Raw genomic sequence first — 18,975 nt, 5'->3', positions numbered from 1 at the left:
CCGAAGGGGAAGGAGCGGCAAAAGGTAAGCTTATGTAAAGTAGGCGAAATGTGTGAACATTGTTTTTTATCTTTGGTGATTCCTCGAAACCTTGTTCAGCACCCATACAAATAGCAGTCACAAATTTTCATACACATTTTATATTGCGTTTCTAAAGTACTAAACTTTGATTGAACGAGTAAATAATGTAAGTGCAACTAGCTCCCGGAACTAGCTTTTCCCTCCGAAGCATTTCCAAAACATCTCAGTGCGATAAGAGTAAGCTAGTGTTTACTTTGCTTGTGCAAAAGCTTGTGGCAAAAACTGTGCAAACAAACGCGAAGAAAACCATTTTAATTATCCATTTTCACTCAGCTTTCGATAAGGTGGTCTTTGGCGTTTACAAAAGGGTTCCTTCTTTCTTTTAAGTGGTTTTCTTGCAGAAATAGTTTGAATTTTTGGTTTAAGAAAGGTTTTAAGAAAACCTCACACTCAGTTGTTTCTTATCAATTAGATGCAATTGGTAATGTATTTTAAATTTTGATTTATTTTTCAGACGCTGAGTTGCAACAACGTCAAAACCCAGCTCTTACTATTAAATACAGGCCAAAACAAGCCTTGCAGAGCACAACACGTGAAAAATGTGGACAGCCAAGAAAAGGCCAGTGCTCCTCCTTAAACTAGCAGTTGAAGAGCACTGACCTTTCTCAAGGGCTTTTCTTGATCTTTTGTCCTCAACCACCAGTTGACAAATAGGAGCAAAAAAAGAACTGTTTTCTCTTCATTCATCATGCCTCCTCTTTGTAACTCTTTCCATTACATAGGCTTCTGTTTTAGGGAATGGTCAGAAATTAGTGGGGAGGGGGAGTGAGGTGGAGATTTTAAATTGAGCAATGAAAATGATGTGACCCTCCATAGCGATGCAAATAAAATTTCATGACCCTCCCCCTGAACAGGTAACACAATGTAGCTCAAATACCAGAAAAAGAAAACAAGAATGGAGGCAAACTGTAAGTTACTTACTGGAACCATTTTGCCCCAACATAATTCAAATCATCTATAGAGCCCATTGGCATCATATAACTCCATTATGCTACACATTTCCTTTACATTAATATTTTAATACTTAATAATTGTCTTGCTTTTGTTAAATAATGACTTAAATTAACAAATTTTATTTTGTCTTTTGTATATAACTCGCTCTCCCTGTCATACTATAAATTATAATTGCAAGAGCATAAATTTATGTGACCCTCTGTTTTCACTGCTTATTCTTTCATGACACTCCACCTCCCCTCTCCCCACCCCCTGCTCCCTGCTAATAGGGAGCTGAAGCACAGACATTCCTGAGCCATGTATAGCAACCAGAACTCAAATGTTTTCTCTTTTGGTGTGGTTTTAAATAAATACTAATTTGAATATAAACAATATTAATATGGTAGCCATTTTGGAATAAGGTTTATGGTTCATTGTCTGCAGTACATTAATAATTTTATTTTTATGTTCATTTGAAAAAGAGTGCCAGAATCTTGTTTCTCCAATAAATTTGTTGTTGTACAAATGAAATTGAATCTACATTTTCTAAGAATAAACACGGATCAAGAAAAACAACCTTAAGAAAAAAATCAAAGGTGGCTCACAACAGTCTCAACTTTACTTCATTTAGGTAGCATGCATTTGCCCATCTCTCACTGCACCAAAAGTGAAAGCAACAAGAACTGTTACCACAGCAACAGTGTATCAAACTCATCAACACTTGCTTGGGGGTTTGCCCTTAGACATGTAGGACAAAGGATGTTTGTTGTTAGGTTGATTTGACCCTTCATTAGAATAAGCGAAAAAAATTTCAATTAATACCTGAATCACAAACTTTAACTCCCAAGAATATTGTTTTCAATGTATATTTGCAAAATTCCTACTTTTCCTCATTTGCCTAGATGGATGCTTGTTACCAGAAAGCATGCCTTAATAAATTTTAATTTATAAAGCTAGTCATTTCTTCAGTGCGTTAAAGCATCCAGTGCAGTGGTGTTTAACCTGATGTGAGCCACCTTAAAAAAAAAATATATGTACACAGAAAAGACTGTTAATACTATTACATTGTTCATGATGGTGTAAGGGAAGAAAACAAATCATTGCAAATTGTTGTTGCCTTGCAAATTTATTTGTTTATTGATTACTGTACTTATTCAAATCTGGATACAATGATGTCCATGCAGCACCAGCACTCTCCAGGCTTGGTAAGTCGCTCAAGGGAGCAATTTGAACATTTGCACCTGAGAAAATATTGAACCAAGAGGAAACTTAGCATCAATTACAAGGGAACGATCAGCTTAAATTCAAGCCATTGTACAGAGCTTTTCACTACAATATATATTCTTTTTCCATGGTAAAAAAGTGCAAAAACAGTAAGCTTACTCGGAACCGAAACTTAACTGTGCACTGTAATTTAACACCAAGGCAAACTTTCGAAAGCAAAGCTAAAAACCTAAACTTGACTTCGATTTCAATTCAACTGAGTCTCCGGTAGCCTCCCTCCGGGGAATGAACTGGCTAGTAGTCAAGAGAAATTGTTGAGGATTCTCAGGCACTACACTTTTAAAGCTTGCCTGTTTTGTTAATACAGCAAATAACACATCTAAATGTCAATCTCTATCTCTAATATCTTACCCGAGAGATGAACGACTCAGCAAAGTCTGCTCTTCCTTCTCTTGTAGCAAAAGCGCTAGCTGCTGAACTTATTCGGCTGCCTCTTCTTCATACGAAACTAGCTCTACAGAGTCAGGACTTCTTAATTTCCTTTGCCTATATCATGCGAAGACGATCCAGGAGAGCTTTCTGTGGTCAAAACAGCTCTGAAATTCGTCGCCAGAAGGAGGACTGCAGTACTCGCTCGATCAGCGACTTGAGAGTATTACGTCACGACAAAAACACAATAGGTTTGAATAAAAATCCCGCAACTCCAATCACTTTCATACCGCGGGCTCACTGGAACATAAATTTATAATGGCGGACTCGAAAACACCAGTTTTCAAGGCTCAATATTTTCAATTTACGGGGCCCAAACTTCATTTCAGTGACCAAGACAGGTACAGCCACACCGGATAAGCTGTAAAGAACGTATTTTTGTTTCATACGTGACATGAAGTTTTGATCGTAGTAGCACTTTAATGATCGCTTTATTGGTGAAACAGTTAGATCGATTTTTGATATAATGGAATTTACAGATAGCGAAAACATTCCCGGCATTCTGGCTTTTATTGAATTTAAAAAAGCTTTTGACACTTTAAGAAGAAATTATCTCTTTAATTGTATTGAGAGCATTCAATTTTGGCTCGGACTTTATTACATTATGTGAAAATGTTTAAAGTGTATTCGCGGGAGGATCAATACGACGAACGAACAAGCAACTACTAACAGGCGGCCATGTGCTCAACTCAACTGTATTTGCATAATCTGCAATTCACTAACATATCTCACGTGATGCACGCAATACAGTACATCTTCCCCGCACCTAGTTCACAAAACACAGTTCCTACAAGGGTAACTGATAGTTCCGTAATGTCTGTACTTGAAAATCTCAGAATGATCACTAAAGGCAACTTTAATCCACGTTTAAACAGTTACATAGTCCTTTAAATAACTTGGGGTTCTCCTTGTGCGCTAAGACTTCCTCGCCATCCCTTTCTGGGATGATTGTTGGGCTTCCACGCGCTGCCTAACATCAGGTCGAATGAGATCCAGTCGGGTTCGCAGGCGGCGGTTGAACAGCAGCTCTGCTGGTGTAACTCCAGTTGTTGTCTGGGGCGTTGATCTATATGCCAACAAGAATCTGCTGAGTTTGATGTGCACTGTACCTTCCGATTCTTCCAACTTTTTTATCCCATCTTCGAAAGTACGGACTGATCTCTCAACAAGACCATTAGACGAAGGGTGTCTAGGGGCAGTTTTCACATGTAAAATTCCATTTTTTGCCATAAAGTTGCCAAATTCTTTACTCGCGAATCCCGTGCCATTGTCTGAAACTAACATGTCAGGCAACCCATGAGTGGCAAAAGCTCTTCTAAGCAGCTCTATGGTAGCTGTCGCACTGGTACTGGATGTTGGATACACCTCCATCCACTTGCTATATGCATCATCACAATAAGAAATAATTGTCCCATAATTGGCCCTGCATGGTCTATGTGTATACGAGATCAAGGCTTCTCAGGCCATTCCCACGGATGAAGGGGAGCAGCGGCCGGTGCTGCCCTATGTAACTGACATACTTCACACGACTTGACCTAAGCTTCAATGTCATCATCCAACCCCGGCCACCATAGGTAGCAACGCGCCAGACTTTTTATTCTGACTATCCCTGGATGGGTGTTGTGCGAGTCCTCCAGAAGCTGTTGTTGGCCCCTTGCTGGAAGGACCACACGGTTTCTCCACAAAATACACCCATTGTGTGTGCTAAGTTCGTCTTCTCTCAAATAATAAAGCTCCAGGCTTTTATCCGGACATTTATCCATTAAGAGTATTGTTTCCCCAGGAGTGGGGACCCTCGCTATGGTATCCGGTAAAGGTAGCCGACTAAGGCCATCAGCGTTGCCGTGGTTTTGTCCCTCTTTGTAGACCAGTTCATAGTCATAGGCTGCTAGACGTAGGGCCCATCTTTGAATTCTTGGTGATGCCATGGTTGGAACAGCTTTATCTGTCTTAAACAGACCCAAAAGCGGCTTGTGGTCTGTAAAAATTTCTGTCCGTACAGATACTGATGGAACTTCTTGAGTCCATATATCTCAAATAGCTCGGTTAAAGGCTTCCACCTGTCTTTTACCCCATGTCCATTTGCAGTCCTTGGCAAGTAGCTCATGCAAAGGGGCCAAAATAGTCGACACGTTTGGCAAATAACAAGCGTAATAGTTCAACATCCCCAGAAAGGCCTGAAGTTCCTTGACATTACTTGGTGCGGGTGCCTCGTGGATGGCTCTTACTTTGCCTTCTATGGGTTGTCTACCATCTCTGTCTATGCGATGCCCCAAATAAATCACTTGGCTTTGTAAGAATACACACTTTTTCAGCTTAAGGCGGATGCCTGCCTTGTCTAATCGAGTCAACACTTCCTTTAGATTCTCCGGGTGTTTGTCTCTTGTCTTGCCAGTGACAAGAATATCATCAATCCGGACAACAACTTGCGGAATTCCTTGAAGGAGACTTTCAATTGTGCGCTGGAAAATACCAGGAGCTGATGAAATGCCATATGGGAGGTGATTGTATCTAAAGAGGCCTTTGTGGGTGTTGATGGTTGTGTACTTGTTTGATTCCTCATCCAGCTCCAACTGTTGGTACGCCTGGCTTAAATCCAGCTTTGTGAACTCCATACCTCCCCCCAAGGTTGCATACAAATCTTCAATCTTAGAAATGGGGTAGTTGTCTAACTTGGCTGCTTGATTAATCGTTTGCTTGTAATCCCCACAAATCCTGATAGCGCCATCCTCTTTAACAATGGGGACGATGGGTGTGGCCCACTCGGAAAATTAAACTGGCTCTATGGCTCTTGACTAGACGATCCAACTCTGTTTCAATTTTCTCACGCAGGGCATAGGCTACAGGCCTGGATTTAAGGATTCGAGGCCTCTCCGTGGGGTCGACATAGGTTTTCGCCTTCACTCCTGCCACTTTACCCAGACCCTCTTGGAAAATGGAAGCGTGTGTCTCCAACATCTCATTCAAGTCCTTATCCATGGCAGAAAGATGGGAAATTTCACCCCAATTTAAAGAAATGTGCCGAAGCCAGTTACGGCCCATCAAACATGGACCCTCTCCCCTGATTACCACAGCTGGTAGAAGGCCTTTAAATCCGTCATACTCTACTTCAAACTCACACTCCCCCACTACAGGAATCATCTCCCCTGTATAGGTACGCAGTGCAGTATTCACAGCGTTCAGTTCCAACACTCTACCCGGCTGAGACAAAGTGTTGAAGGTTTTCTCATCAACAACAGTTGTTGAGGCCCCAGTATCAATTTCCATTGTAACATTCACTCCATTTACTAACACTGTCACTTTGTAAGGGTTGTGGCCTCTACTTGAATTCACACAAAACAGCTCGCCATACACATCTCCCTCCTCCCCAGCATCCTCATCAAAAACATTAACAACATCCTCTAACTGGTGTAAGTTACCTGACCTCTGCTTGCCAGAATAACCCCTCTGATCACTTTTGTTTGGTTGCACATCTTGCTTTTCAACTCTCGACTGATTTTTGTTGCGATTTGGACACCTGTCGGCAATGTGGCCTTTTTGTTTGCAATAGTAACAGTTCAGGTCCTTAAACCGGCATGTGTGTGCACTATGGTTCCCACCACACCGAAAACAAACCGCTCTCCACGGTATGCGACGGCCGTCCGTCCCTTCTCCCTGTACCGTTACCTTGCTTACCGACTCCGGCTCCTTCGATTCCTGAAGCACTGTCATATTTTTCATTGTGACTTCCATGGCGGTTGCGATTTCATATGCCTTCTGGAAGGTCAATTTCTTTTCCACAAGCAGACGTCGTTGTATCTTCTCATCCCGGCCGGATTCCACACACAATCCTGTCTCTCAGCATTGTCTCAAGAGTATCTCCATACTCACAGTGTTCGGCCAAATTCCTCAGCGCTGCCACAAAATCTGCTACTGAGTCTCCTTCGGTGCGAAAACGGTTGTTGAACTTAAACCTTTGTACAATTTCCGATGGCTTTGAAGCTAAATGATCCTGAATAAGCTTAACCAGTTCCTGGTACGATTTTTCTCCCGGTTTTGCTGGGGCTAGAAGGTCACACATCAACTTGTACGTCTTGCTTCCACACACACTCAACAGAATCGCCCGCCGTTTCACTTTGTCCCCCGTGGACGCATCGCCGATACCATTTGCATCAAAATAATGTCCTAAGCGCTCCGTATAATGCTCCCAAGTTTCCGTCTTCTCATCAAACGTATCTACTCTACCGAATAAAGTCGCCATGTGGAATCCTCGTCGCCAAATGAAGTGTATTCGCGGGAGGAGCAATACGACGAACGAACAAGCAAGTTTTAAGAGGCGGCCATGTGCTCAACTCAACTGTATTTGCATAATCTGCAATTCACTAACATATCTCACGTGACGTCACGCAATACACTACAATGTTCTACACAAATATTGAGAGCTGCGTTATTAATAATGGATCTGCTTCGGATTATTTCAGGCTGGAGCGTGGTGTCTGACAAGGAGATCCACTCTCCCCCTACCTATTTCTTCTTGCTATTGAGACGTTAGCAATTGCTATTCGCAAAAATGAAGAAATTAAAGGAATAATAATTGTACAGGAGGAAACTAAACTTCTCCAATATGCGGATCATACAACGGCGGCTCTTTCGGATCTAAATTCGGCACAATATTTATTCGAGCAGCTTGAGTTTTTTAAATCGCTAAGCGGCTAGAGATTAACAACTCAAAAACTGAGGGCTTTTGGAATCGGTCTCTTAAAGGAAACGGCATAAAACCACTTGGGATAAAATGGCCAAGTGAACCAATTAAAGCCTTAGGCGTATTCTTCACTGACGATCAGAGACCTGACTCTATGAGAAGAACTTCCAAGATAAAATTGATAGTATGAAGAAGCTTACCAATATTTGGTCTACTAAAGGGCTCTCTGTTTATGGGAAAGTAGCTATAATTAAATCCCAGCTGATTTCTAAATTGGTCTACACGTCATCATTACTTCCAACTCCTTCCCATGCTATCAAAAAAGTGAATCATATAATTTATAATTTCTTATGGAATGGAAAAGACAAGTTTACGAGGCTGTCCGCTATCAATAATTACAAAGCAGGTGGTATAAAAATGATAGATATAGACAGCTTGATTAAAGCTTTAAGACTTGCCTGGTTAAAGCGAATCTTCAGTAATAATAGAGCCACATGGAAAACCTACTTTATGTTCCTCTTAAAAGAGTCAGGAGGCCCTTTAACTTTCAGCTGCAATTATAACATCGAAGACCTCTCCATAACATCACTTTTTTTTTCAGAGAACTATTACAGTGATTGTCACAATTCCGCAGTGATTTTGCAGACAAGAAAGACTGGTGTTCCGTGATCTGAAATAATAAGGATATAAAAATAAATGGCAAACCAGTTTTTTATAACACACTTTTCCATTTCGAAATAATTATATCCTGTCAGTGATATTTCATTTAACCTTAGAAACATCGAATCCTACAACGTACAGCGGCCCTTGAACCTTATGCTAAGGCCTTCCATCCCCCCAGTACAAGGTCTTAAATTCGATACTTTATACAAACACAAAATTATATAAAATTGGCTATACTGAGCAAGATAAATGCACTTTTTGCAACACAGAACCTGAAACATTACACCACTTTCTCTTCCATTGCCCGCACTCGAATTTATTCTGGAAAGATTGCGAGCAATACGCCTTTTCAATCACAAAACAAATCAATTTTAATTGGTAATTAATCTTTATCTATGGGACTGTAGCCTACCACGCAGGCGTTTTTAGGGGACTCGTATTACCTCCTCCCCACAAACGCCTGCTTACCCAAGCGCCACATTCCTTTCCGCCGCTAAGCCAATCACAGTGAACCTTCTAAAATCTGGAAGGTTGACCTTGACCTCAGAACGCCTCTCGCTGGAACAGTGAAAAACATAACAACGGAGACAGAACTTGACCGAGCTTACGTGAGCTTTTAGCACCGTGTGCCCTACGTTCAAAATTTCTCGTGTAAATGCCTATCAACTGACTGCGATAAAAAAATTCGTGACGGGAAATAGCGATATTTTCGTCAATTTGCCGACTGGTTACGCAAATTCGCTTTAATATTTATCAAGCTTTGCCTCCAATCTTGTCGACCTTGTCGGTGTGGAGGAAACCGAAATATTACCCGATATGTCGGTAAACTTTAAATATTTTGCAGTTGAAACTCGCTTTTATGTTGCAATTTGTTCGGGGGCATGAGCGATATTTTCCACAAGGACCACAAGTTGATCGGCTCTTTGTTGTTTAACTTTCCGTTTAATAGTCTTTAATGGACTGATAAATACTGCAGATGTCCACTTGATACCTTCTAAATTCTTCTTTGCTTTCTCGAATCGAGTTAGTCTGTCGTAGCACTTCGTACAAACAAACAAATCTGCTCCAGAGTTTCCGCACCCGTATTTAAAGAGGCGATATCTTCACCGATTGCCAACTCGATCAGGCGGGGAAGATCGATTACACTTTACCGAAGATTTTGACTCTCCCAGCAGTGTCAAAACGTCGCACAAGAAGCGCTTGTATTCGCATTCGGTATTTGTTTTGGTGTTTCAGCTATGACCAGCCATTCCAGAAGTGAAAAAATATATATATTCCAACTTAACTCCCGCATCTCTCAAGACTGTAACAGAGACTGTAGACACTGTACAAAGTTCGCGGGAAACGGAAGCGACCATTGTAACCAGCAATTTGATTTGATGTCATTAACAATGCCTCGAAGGTGATTGGCTAGGGTGCTTGGGGAGTAAAACAATGGGAAAGGAATGTGGCGCTTGGGTAAGCAGGCGTTTGTGGGGAGGAGGTAATACGATTCCCCTAAAAACGACTGCGTGGGAGGCTAATGGGACTGCAGAAGAAAACGTTTACCTCCGTGTATTGAAGGTTTCAAATCTACTAACAACAATAACCTATCTACACTTGATAAGAAACGGACGAAGAATTTTACTTTTTAACTTAAATTCTGTGTTGTGTTATAACTGAAAAACAACTGTTTAAAGGTGTTAGAACGTACTAAGTACTTATATTTAAAACTAATAATTAGCAGTTGCGCGGCTGTTTGGCCCTTTTATTTGCGTGTAAATAATTATTAACATTGTAATAAGTATTAGAAATTGTGTTAGTAATGTAAGTACCTTATGTAATTTATTTTGCAAACAGTGTCAAGAATAAATGTTATTTATAATAATAATAATAATAATAATAATAATAATAATAATAATAATAATAATAATAATAATAATAATAATAATAATAATTGTAAACGGTTTGAACCCTGGCGCCATGTCATAAGCACGAAAATTATTATCATTCGGATGAGTGTAGTCTTGAGAAGGACTATACTCACCCGGATGATCATAATTTACGTACTTATATATATATTACAAGAACCGAGGATTGTAATAAAAATTGGCGAATTTGAGAGAGCGTTTTGGACAAAGATCAATTGCGGGAGTATTATAAACAGGCTTTTATAAAACAAGAGACTCGAGACAATATTAACTGCAGCAATGGAATCTGTAGATACGCGAAGTTAATTAATGTAGGGAAGTGTAACTCTCGTCCTCGATAGAGTCTAGGAGAACAGATTTTGCTCCACAAAGCGACAAACATACTTCTCAACTCACAAACATGTTGATCATGTGCGTTCTCGTTTATTCTCTCTGACTACAAGGGCCTATGGGGGTTTTATACCCGCTTAAGGTCTGGGCGCTAGCTATCTCACTCCCCCCTAAAAAAATTGTCGTCCTCCAAATTCGAACCCCTCTTACACTGTCCTTCTATACTTATGTCTGCAGCTGTGGATTGCGCAGGTCCACAGTGTCATTTATGAAACTAATCCAATGTCCTGTTTTCCTCGGTGATGGCTAAAAGATGACTCTTAGTTTTGGAGGAATGAATCCTTAAGAGCCTCTGGCTCATTATGTTAATATAAAACATGTCCACGCGGTCAATTTCCTCTTTGTTTGTGAAAACTGAAACAACATCGATATTGTTCATATCCTTTTATTCCTGGCTTGCACGTCTTCAAGGTGTATTCAAACACGGCACACATAGTACATGGGTTGGATGGGTAGTCCATACTGCGGCCAGTGCCATAATGTTTGGCATGCTGGCGTCATCCCAAATAATACTGGGGCTGGGTATGCTGTCCCTGAAACAGTAGTTATGGCAGGGTAGTACACAAGCTGGCCTGGGACATCGTACGTCAGACAAACAGGAGCTCTCCGGTGCCTTTGTGACCGATGTTCCTCAGTGCCATTGGTTCCCGGGACCTGGGACTGCTCCGACTCGTCGGCTCCCTCAAAAGTCGCATGGACACTCCTGGTTGGTGCATAATCATCAGGCGGCACGAGGACATCCTGCTGTGGATGGTTATGGTTACAATAACCAAGGTGTCTTGGTTGTCCGACGGTTCTGCAGGTGAATGCTCACTGGTACTGGTCTGGGCACATCGTTGCAGTTGGCTTGGCACAATTGATGGTATGTCGTCATTGCTGTTGTCTTCGTCTTGACTAGCCAGGCACGAGTCTTGGTCAAAAGACTGCTTTTTCTTTGGCGCATTTATCGGCTTATGCTGTCTACGACCACTTTGAGGAGTTTTAGAAACTTGCAGGTTGGGTTCGTCCACAGGTAAGTAAGTACATGGTAATAGTAAGTTACGGTGTAGGACTCTCTGTTTGTTGGCTCCTGATTCTGGTCCGACTTCGTAGACTGGTATGCCATTGCCCTGTTGCTCAACTACAATATGTACCTCGTTTTCCCAGTCCTCCTCTTTCACTCAGGTTGCGAACGAGCACTCTGTCTCCAGGCATGACCACAATGTTTCGCACCTTCTTCTCATACTGCTTCTTCACTCGCTGAGCATTCCACTGGGCAGTTTCTGAAGCTATCTTGTAGGCTTCTGACATAGCATTTCGCAATTTCTTAACATATTATGGGTAGGAACTAAATCCAGTGGGTGGCTTCAGGTTAAAAACACGTCAATAGGGAGACGCGGGGATCTGCCAAAAAGAAGTAAGAACGGGGCATAAACTGTAGAGTCGTTCTTGGTTTAGGTGATCTCGAACTCGCCACCTTGACTTCTTCCTTTCTGGCAGAATCCTGAGCATTGAGAGTAATGTCCTGTTGAAGCGTTCAACCTGACCATTCCCCTGAGGGTGGTAAGGGGTTGTTTTTGAATAGGGGGCTCTAATGAGTTTATCCCGACTGTAAAACAGTCTGTTCTCAAATTCACCACCTTGATCGTGGTGGATTGTTTCAGAATCTGTGGGAATTGTGTTAACGCACTATTTGAAAGGTACATATATTATACATTTTTGGTGATAGGCATACTTTTGAAAACTGGATCTGACCGGTTGAAGTATATTTGTTGAGTTTTAATCTTCCCTTCGCAGTCATGTGACATCATCGATAATATCATGCTCGAGAAGTAGATACCACTTATTAACTCCTTTCTCTGTAATCTTTCTTTCAGCAAGATTTAACTACATTTTCCTAGTTATTTTTAATAAAACAATTATCGCACTCCCACTTATTGGATATGGAATTACAATTGGTACTGCGCGCCTCGTTGCCTATAGATTATCTCATATTCCAAGCGCTCGCGAAAAATAATTGTTAATTAATCCGTGAAAGACAAATTGGTTTTATTTTTACAGAGCTGAAGATAGATGTTGTTCATTCGTGACGAGTTTTTTTAATGTTTTTATTGACTTTCAAAAATTTTTATGCGACAGTTCAAAAACATGGAAGTTTTGTCTCCACTTCACAACATAAAGAATCATACGAAGTAAGTAGACGAATAAGTTTAGGGAGGGCCTGGCAAGGCAGAGACAATTAACTCAGACGGCACCAAGCACTTGAACGCCAATGCTCGAAAACGCGCACTATGACGAATGAACCCACTAGAAAGAATAAACGAAGCAGTGACCAATAGGTTTCAATAAAACTAATTTCAGGCGTTCATAGGTTTGATTTTCATCTCAGCTCGTTTTACGGAGTAGTGATAACCCTTCCAGTGCTTCCAGTTGACACCGTCACCGAACGAAGAGTATTGGCCCTTAAGATATCGGCCGTTCAGGTTGGAGTGGTGACAGTCATTGTACCACCAGGCTCCCTTGAATCGTGTGGCACAATTATTGTCGTTGTCTCGATCTTTGGTTGTGGACGCCATGCCACGATGATAAGAAAGCGAGTCACCAGCAGTTCCTAGGTAAACACAAAAGAGAAGAATTTAAAAGGCACAGGGCAATGATAGTATGTTTCCTAAAATAAGAATACCTGCATGTGATTTGGATTTTGCATCAATTCAGAACTAAAAAGCATCTGTACAAACATTCAGTAAGTATTACAAGAAAGTAATACATGCACTAGTAACATTGAAGATGGAATAAAATATGATAAAGTCGATAGTAAAAAAAATATCTATTCTACGAGGTAGTATCATTATCTTCGTAATATTTGAGTATTTAAAGCAAGTTCAAAAATCACTTAAATTGGTGCAATTTTTGTCTTGAATTTTTCTTGTAAAAACGAGTTTGGCTAATAACAGGCAAAATTTAGGGAAAACCATTAACAGATCTGAAGTGGTAAAGAAGTCACTTACGTATGCTTGACAGGATAATATAACTCTGTACTATATCTTATTTATTGCCATTATTGCTACAAAAACCGAATCTGAGCTGTTGTTCAGCTACTGTGAAATAAGAATCGATTTACAAGTGTACTTTGATGAAATGGACGTTCGGAGAATTTTTCTTCCTAGAACTTTCCACAAAAACTGCAAAGTGGTAAAACAAAAAAAAAAAAACAAAAAAAAAAAAAAAGTAGAAAAGTAAACTGAGTCCGTAAATTAGTTCACTTGTGGCAAAAAAATTTTTGTTTTACAATCAGTTTAGTTTTGAAAGCGCGGTTTTGAATTTATATGGTGAAGTTTCTTTTTATTTCGCCATTGAAACGTTCTTTATCGTCATGGCCTCTTTTATGTATTTTTCTGATTGACTTTCAGTTTCACCTACTCACCAACTTTTGTTTTAATTTCAGTGTGTAATGGTCGAGTATCTCAGTTTCAATCATTGAGAGTTTTAAAAGGTTTATACTTTCATCAAAATATCCTGTTCTGATTAAATTAGCTTGTTATATTAATTGCCATAGTTATTGTGTGCTCTTCTTATATCACTGTTTTGTATTCAAATTTAAATTTAACTATTCTAGACTTCCCTCGTAGCGTAGAATTAGCGTTTTCCTCTCCTCTTTTTCTTTTTATGTGTGCATTTGTGCTTCAGCTTTCTTGCTGACCTGTATCTGAATTTATTTCCATTTAATACTGATGTCAACTGGCTGCCTGGCTCCACTAGCCCCTATGGTTATTCCAGGCAGCAAGTACTCCAATTATTACTTTTAATATTTTCTTTGTTGTGATCTTATTTTTCAGCAAGAGTAAGTACAAATAAAGATTGATTGATTGATTGATTGAATATGCCTACCATTGTAAGATCCCAGACTCAGCTTGTATTTGCTTGCCTCATCACCAACGGCAAATGAGTCATACTTGGCGTAAGCTGTATTTCCGCCCCAGTCTTCAAGATCCACTCGCAGCCTGCTTCCTTCTTTTGTCAGGCGATGAATCTTGTCCAATCCGAGCCAAAATTCACTCCTCAGGTTCCCAAAGCCTCGTTTGTAGTCGTCCCAGCTGCGGTAGAAATCAACCAAGCCGTCCAATCTCTTTTGAAACACAGTCCAACCCCCATCGGCTGTTGTTTGGTCACAGTACACATCAAAGGCACCGCCATTTTCGGGGTTGATCGTGTAAACAGCGCTGCTTCGTTTACCAGCTTTGTAGAGTTCTGAGCAGCTCTTGTAAGCTGCAACAACAAAATAAATTTTGTTAAAATTGTACCCGGACGCCTCAAACAAAGATGAGGGAAGCCAGTGGTCTTAAGGCCTGAGTCTATTTACCTTTCTCGTTGGCAATTTGTCATGGCTGCTACCCAAAGAACAATTTGACTATTTCTCATTTTTTGATCTACTCACACTTTTCCAGTTGATATTCTTAGTTTATTCTTTTTTGTAGCCAAAACATGCTGTAATGGTGTAGATTTGTTTTCAGAAACTTCAAGCTAAAGGAAGAAAGACGAGTACATAAAGATAAAATCAGCCTATATGTATGATTTCTTTCGATATACGACACGAATTTTGTAAAATATTCGTTTCCCCGTTGTCGGGTTGAAATCGTTGGCCTTTCCCTGGTCAGCGTTTAAAAAATATTCTGGACTTACCGTGAGGTTATAAATATTTTCGGAAAGTGCCTGAATTTTACGTATAACCACCTTTGTACTGGCTATTTCTCTTGCTTGTGTAGCTCGTTCGTTTCTTCGGAATTCCGATAAGTTTATCTTCAAATTTCAGGAAGAAGCCGAATTCACTTGAAAGAATTTCAGAACGAAGGAATGAAACAAGGCTCTACTGATCAAATACAGCAGACTGAACTTCATATACGTTTACCCTGTAAATTGTTGTTTAAAAAATAGACCTGAGAAATAAAACTTTACCAGAAGAAAGACCGCTTTCTTTCTGTCGAGGTCATATCGCGTAATTTTAAGACACCCATAGATTAAATGTGAAGACAATATCTTTAAGAATAGTTTGAAAAGTTTAGAAAACCTTACTTGTTGTATTCAGTACACCTAGCAAGAGAGGATCCTCTCTTGCATCTAGTTAATAAAGAAGTGTACGTTTAAGAAATAGACATAGTGGGAAAAATGTCTCAAAACTCGGAAAAAGTCTGGCTCCAAGGCGTTGAAGGGATGGGAGAAAGCTAGGGAAATGTCTGTGAATCAGTGTCTAGAGGACTGTGAATTTTATGTAATCAAAATTAAACTATAAAGGAGGTAAAGAGAGGTGTAAAGAATCGACCATATAAGAGGAAACAGAAAAAATCTAAGCTCCAGATGGGATTCGAACCCACGACCCTCGGTGTTCTAGATCGGATGCTCTAACCTCTGAGCTACTGAGGACTCGTTGGCGAGCATTGTTAGAAAAGGAGTATTTAAAAGCTAAGAAAGTGAATTAAAGATTGGAAAGGTTTTCGGAGAAATCTTTTCTCGTGCAAATACCGTACTATTCTTTGAAACCCAATACTGATTGATTCTCAGAATAATGCTCGGAAGCTGTCAAATGTCTAAGTGATTTCAGTTCGTGAAAGAGCACAGGTGTTACTGCAGACAGAAGGCTCGCTTCTACTGTAATGACAAAAGTTTAACAACTAGAGACACGTCTTCGGATAAAGGATTAAGGGAGGATTACACCTAAAGGCCATTTTTCCGTCACTTGACATGGCTTTAATGGAAATATCTCGTTCACGTTTCAAGCAATCCAAAAACTCTATCATCATCCGGTGAATCTGTGTTGTGGGTGTTTTGTGAATTTTTGGGTGATTTTTGGGTATATTTGCGGGGAGTAGTTTTTCTAGAAGGATTGGTAAAATTAAGAGAAATAAGAAATATTGATTCAAAAGATTTAGTGAAGTTTTGAAATTAGAATTTGTAGTTAATAATTAATAGATGGATACCAAGTTAGTCCACTAGCAACCTGGGGTGCTCTTGCGGTATCGGTATCAACTGTCTGTTGGTGTTCCAAAAATCATTTTCTTTCTTCTATCTCTTCTTAAAACCTCTTCAAATTTCATTCAAATTTAGGTGTAATCGCCCCTTAAGGCCAAAAGTAATTCGGAAACGATAACTACACTCAAAACTGTACAATGCAAAGTAATTAAATAGAACAAAGTCTCCCGAAATGATTTGCGAAAAGAAAGCCTGAAAAAAACCCAGGCTTTAACGGGATTCGAACCCATGACCTCTGCAACGCCCGTGCAGTGCTCTACCAAATGAGCTATCAAGCCAACTGGGAGCTGGTCATATTGTGAGTTCGTAATATACCCGTGGAGGATGAATTAGTGAATGTGAATAAATGAGACATATATATTTGAACCGCGGGTGGAAGATTAAATTGAAGGGAGACTCTCTCAATAGTTTAGGCAACTTAAGCAGTTGCAAAAAGGAAGCCTGAACAAAATTCAGGTTAAGTTCTACTCGGAACTTCTAGCTAAGCAACCTGGTCATCCAACTTTCGGTGCAAACAAAATTGGAACCTTTTTTGGCAAGAACAAAGTCTAACGGCCTTCTTTTAAACGTAAGCATTTTTTTGCCAATATCCAAAAACAAAAAAACAAAAACCAAAAACAACAACAACAGAAAAAAACAAAACAAGAAACGAGAGGCAAAAACGGATCAAATGAACTCATTTTTATCCGTAACTTTTTTAATTTTCATCGAAACTCAAAAATGCATGCTTACTCTTTTTCGCGAAATACTTATAAGAAAAGTTTATAAGACAATTTACTATACATTTTGCTCCAATTTTCTGTTTTGGCTCACGCGACTATGGCAGTTGGTCTAATGACGTCATCGATAGAACCATACTTACCCTAAGTATAATTCCTACCGTGAAGAAGGTTTGGAAATACCTCTCAATTATCATTAAATTTGGTGAACTTTCGCTTTGAATTTCCCCAAGAATTACTAATGGTTTGCGAAGCTGGTATCAAACACTCGAAATAGTGTTTCATTTTGATTTCTAAACACCTCGAAGTTGATTGTAAAAACTCGACAGCGCCCAATGTTTTCGAATTGAACAGCCTTCCTCGTGTTTGAGTATTGCACCTTAAATCGTTTCTACGTCCGAACTTGAATTCAATTCGAAGGTGCTTTGGCAAAACCAAAATTTTGTGGAAAAAGGAACTGTCAAACTGTCACACCTCTTTGAATTTTCCAAAACTTCCGGCTTTCGTCCATTGTGCATCGTCACGATTTGCGCTAAAATTTACTGGTGGTACTAGAAAATTCTATGTTAAGTGCTGCCTTAATTAAAGTAGACTAAAGTACAGAGCGAAGGAAACGAATAAGATTCTGGGATACGAATATGATGTAGATAAGATGTCGATCAGTTCTATGTGTTGATATTTATTCATGAGCTTTATCTTCTGATTTTAAAACCGATATCAAGTGCAAAGAATACATCCTACCCATTTGAACTTCACATTTGTCTCCACTCCACGGCAGTTTGCACGAACAGGAAAAAGTTTCCTTTTTCCTTTCAAACAAACAAGAACCTCCGTTGAGGCAGCCGGTCATCAGACAACCCTGAAAAATTTACAACGTTGTGAGATGATTCACAAGAGTGCCTTTTTTTTTTCAGTATATTATTTGTTTAGCATGTTTCAACTATATTTTGCTTTCAGAAAGCCTGAACTTACCTTGAGGAATATTGAGAAAGTAACACCTGGTTGATCAACAAGCTCATTGTCTTTCTTGATAGGGGCGTTCTCGTGCTTGTTCAGTTCACAAGTTCCCTTGTCACTTTGCTTGAGAGAACCCTTGAAGTTTGCGGAAGTACACCATGAGTTTCTCAGACATGACTGGCTGCACGACATTAAGTTGGGAGACGGAAAGGTTTTAACAACATGACCCGTTAGTCGCTTGTTGTGCCTCGCTTTAACATATGCAGATCGCGATAAAGGGATTTCTTCAACAGCGCAAACAGTAGCGCTGATAATAATCTCTTGCAAAACGATAAGCAACCAAATGATCTTTGGACGATTTAGTAGCACTGTAGATCTCACCATGATGTGCTATCATTAAGGACAGTGAGTGAAGTTTGTTTCGGCTGTCCTTTTATGTATTTATTTTTTAACTGCGAATAACTTAACAAAAGCACTTTACTAGTTTTAGTATTTAGCATAACAAAGAGTGAAGCCGCGTCTGATTGATTTTTTGGCGAGCTATTAATTGACTTGTTTGTATTTAGCGTGGATGAGGGAATTAAGGTTGCGTTGCGTAGAAATGAATGTTTGGTTTTATCAACAGCGTTAATTTGGCCAACGGCGTTAATTTCCAGAGTTAATATGCCCACCGTTAAGATACGTTTGAGAAAAGCTTGAAAACTTACCGTTCCAAATTGCCAGGGAAATAGTTGTATCATTAAGGATACAATAAAGGTAGAATTCTAGCGTTACTGGCATAATTAATTGATACTATACATACGGTTCTTGATATTTAGTTGGCGTTTTGACGTCAGCCGAATTTTTTTGGCAGAAATTATAGTTCTATCAGGCAGGTGCTGATAAGTTTGTATTAGCAACAAAATGAAGAAAGATATATAATTTT

General features: G+C 39.8%; 1 protein-coding gene across 1 annotated transcript; it reads right to left on the bottom strand.

Moving 5' to 3' along the window:
* Positions 1 to 12,299: 12,299 nt before the first annotated feature.
* LOC146476167 (ficolin-2-like) lies at positions 12,300 to 18,435 on the bottom strand. The gene is made up of 4 exons (XM_085114711.1): positions 18,066 to 18,435; positions 17,835 to 17,952; positions 14,239 to 14,616; positions 12,300 to 12,961 (listed from the first exon to the last, which is right to left on the bottom strand). The coding sequence occupies exons 1-4, from the start codon at positions 18,432 to 18,434 to the stop codon at positions 12,708 to 12,710; spliced, it is 1,119 nt and encodes a 372-aa protein (XP_084970837.1). The 5' UTR covers position 18,435; the 3' UTR covers positions 12,300 to 12,707.
* Between the last annotated feature and the right edge of the window lie 540 nt (positions 18,436 to 18,975).

The sequence above is a fragment of the Pavona decussata genome, unplaced genomic scaffold, assembly GCF_977016875.1.
Source record: "Pavona decussata unplaced genomic scaffold, jaPavDecu1.1 SCAFFOLD_78, whole genome shotgun sequence".
In the NCBI taxonomy this organism is placed as follows: Eukaryota; Metazoa; Cnidaria; class Anthozoa; order Scleractinia; family Agariciidae; genus Pavona; species Pavona decussata.
This window is presented reverse-complemented; position numbering and strand designations above follow the sequence as displayed.

Excerpts from the sequence above, each read along its gene's own strand:
- LOC146476167 (XM_085114711.1), bottom strand. The coding sequence starts at position 18,434 with ATGGTGAGATCTACAGTGCTACTAAATCGTCCAAAGATCATTTGGTTG. Across the intron at positions 17,953-18,065 it reads CTTTCTCAATATTCCTCAAG|GGTTGTCTGATGACCGGCTG; the intron begins GTAAGTTCAGGC and ends TAAATTTTTCAG. Across the intron at positions 14,617-17,834 it reads CAAATGTGAAGTTCAAATGG|CTTACAAGAGCTGCTCAGAA; the intron begins GTAGGATGTATT and ends TTGTTGTTGCAG.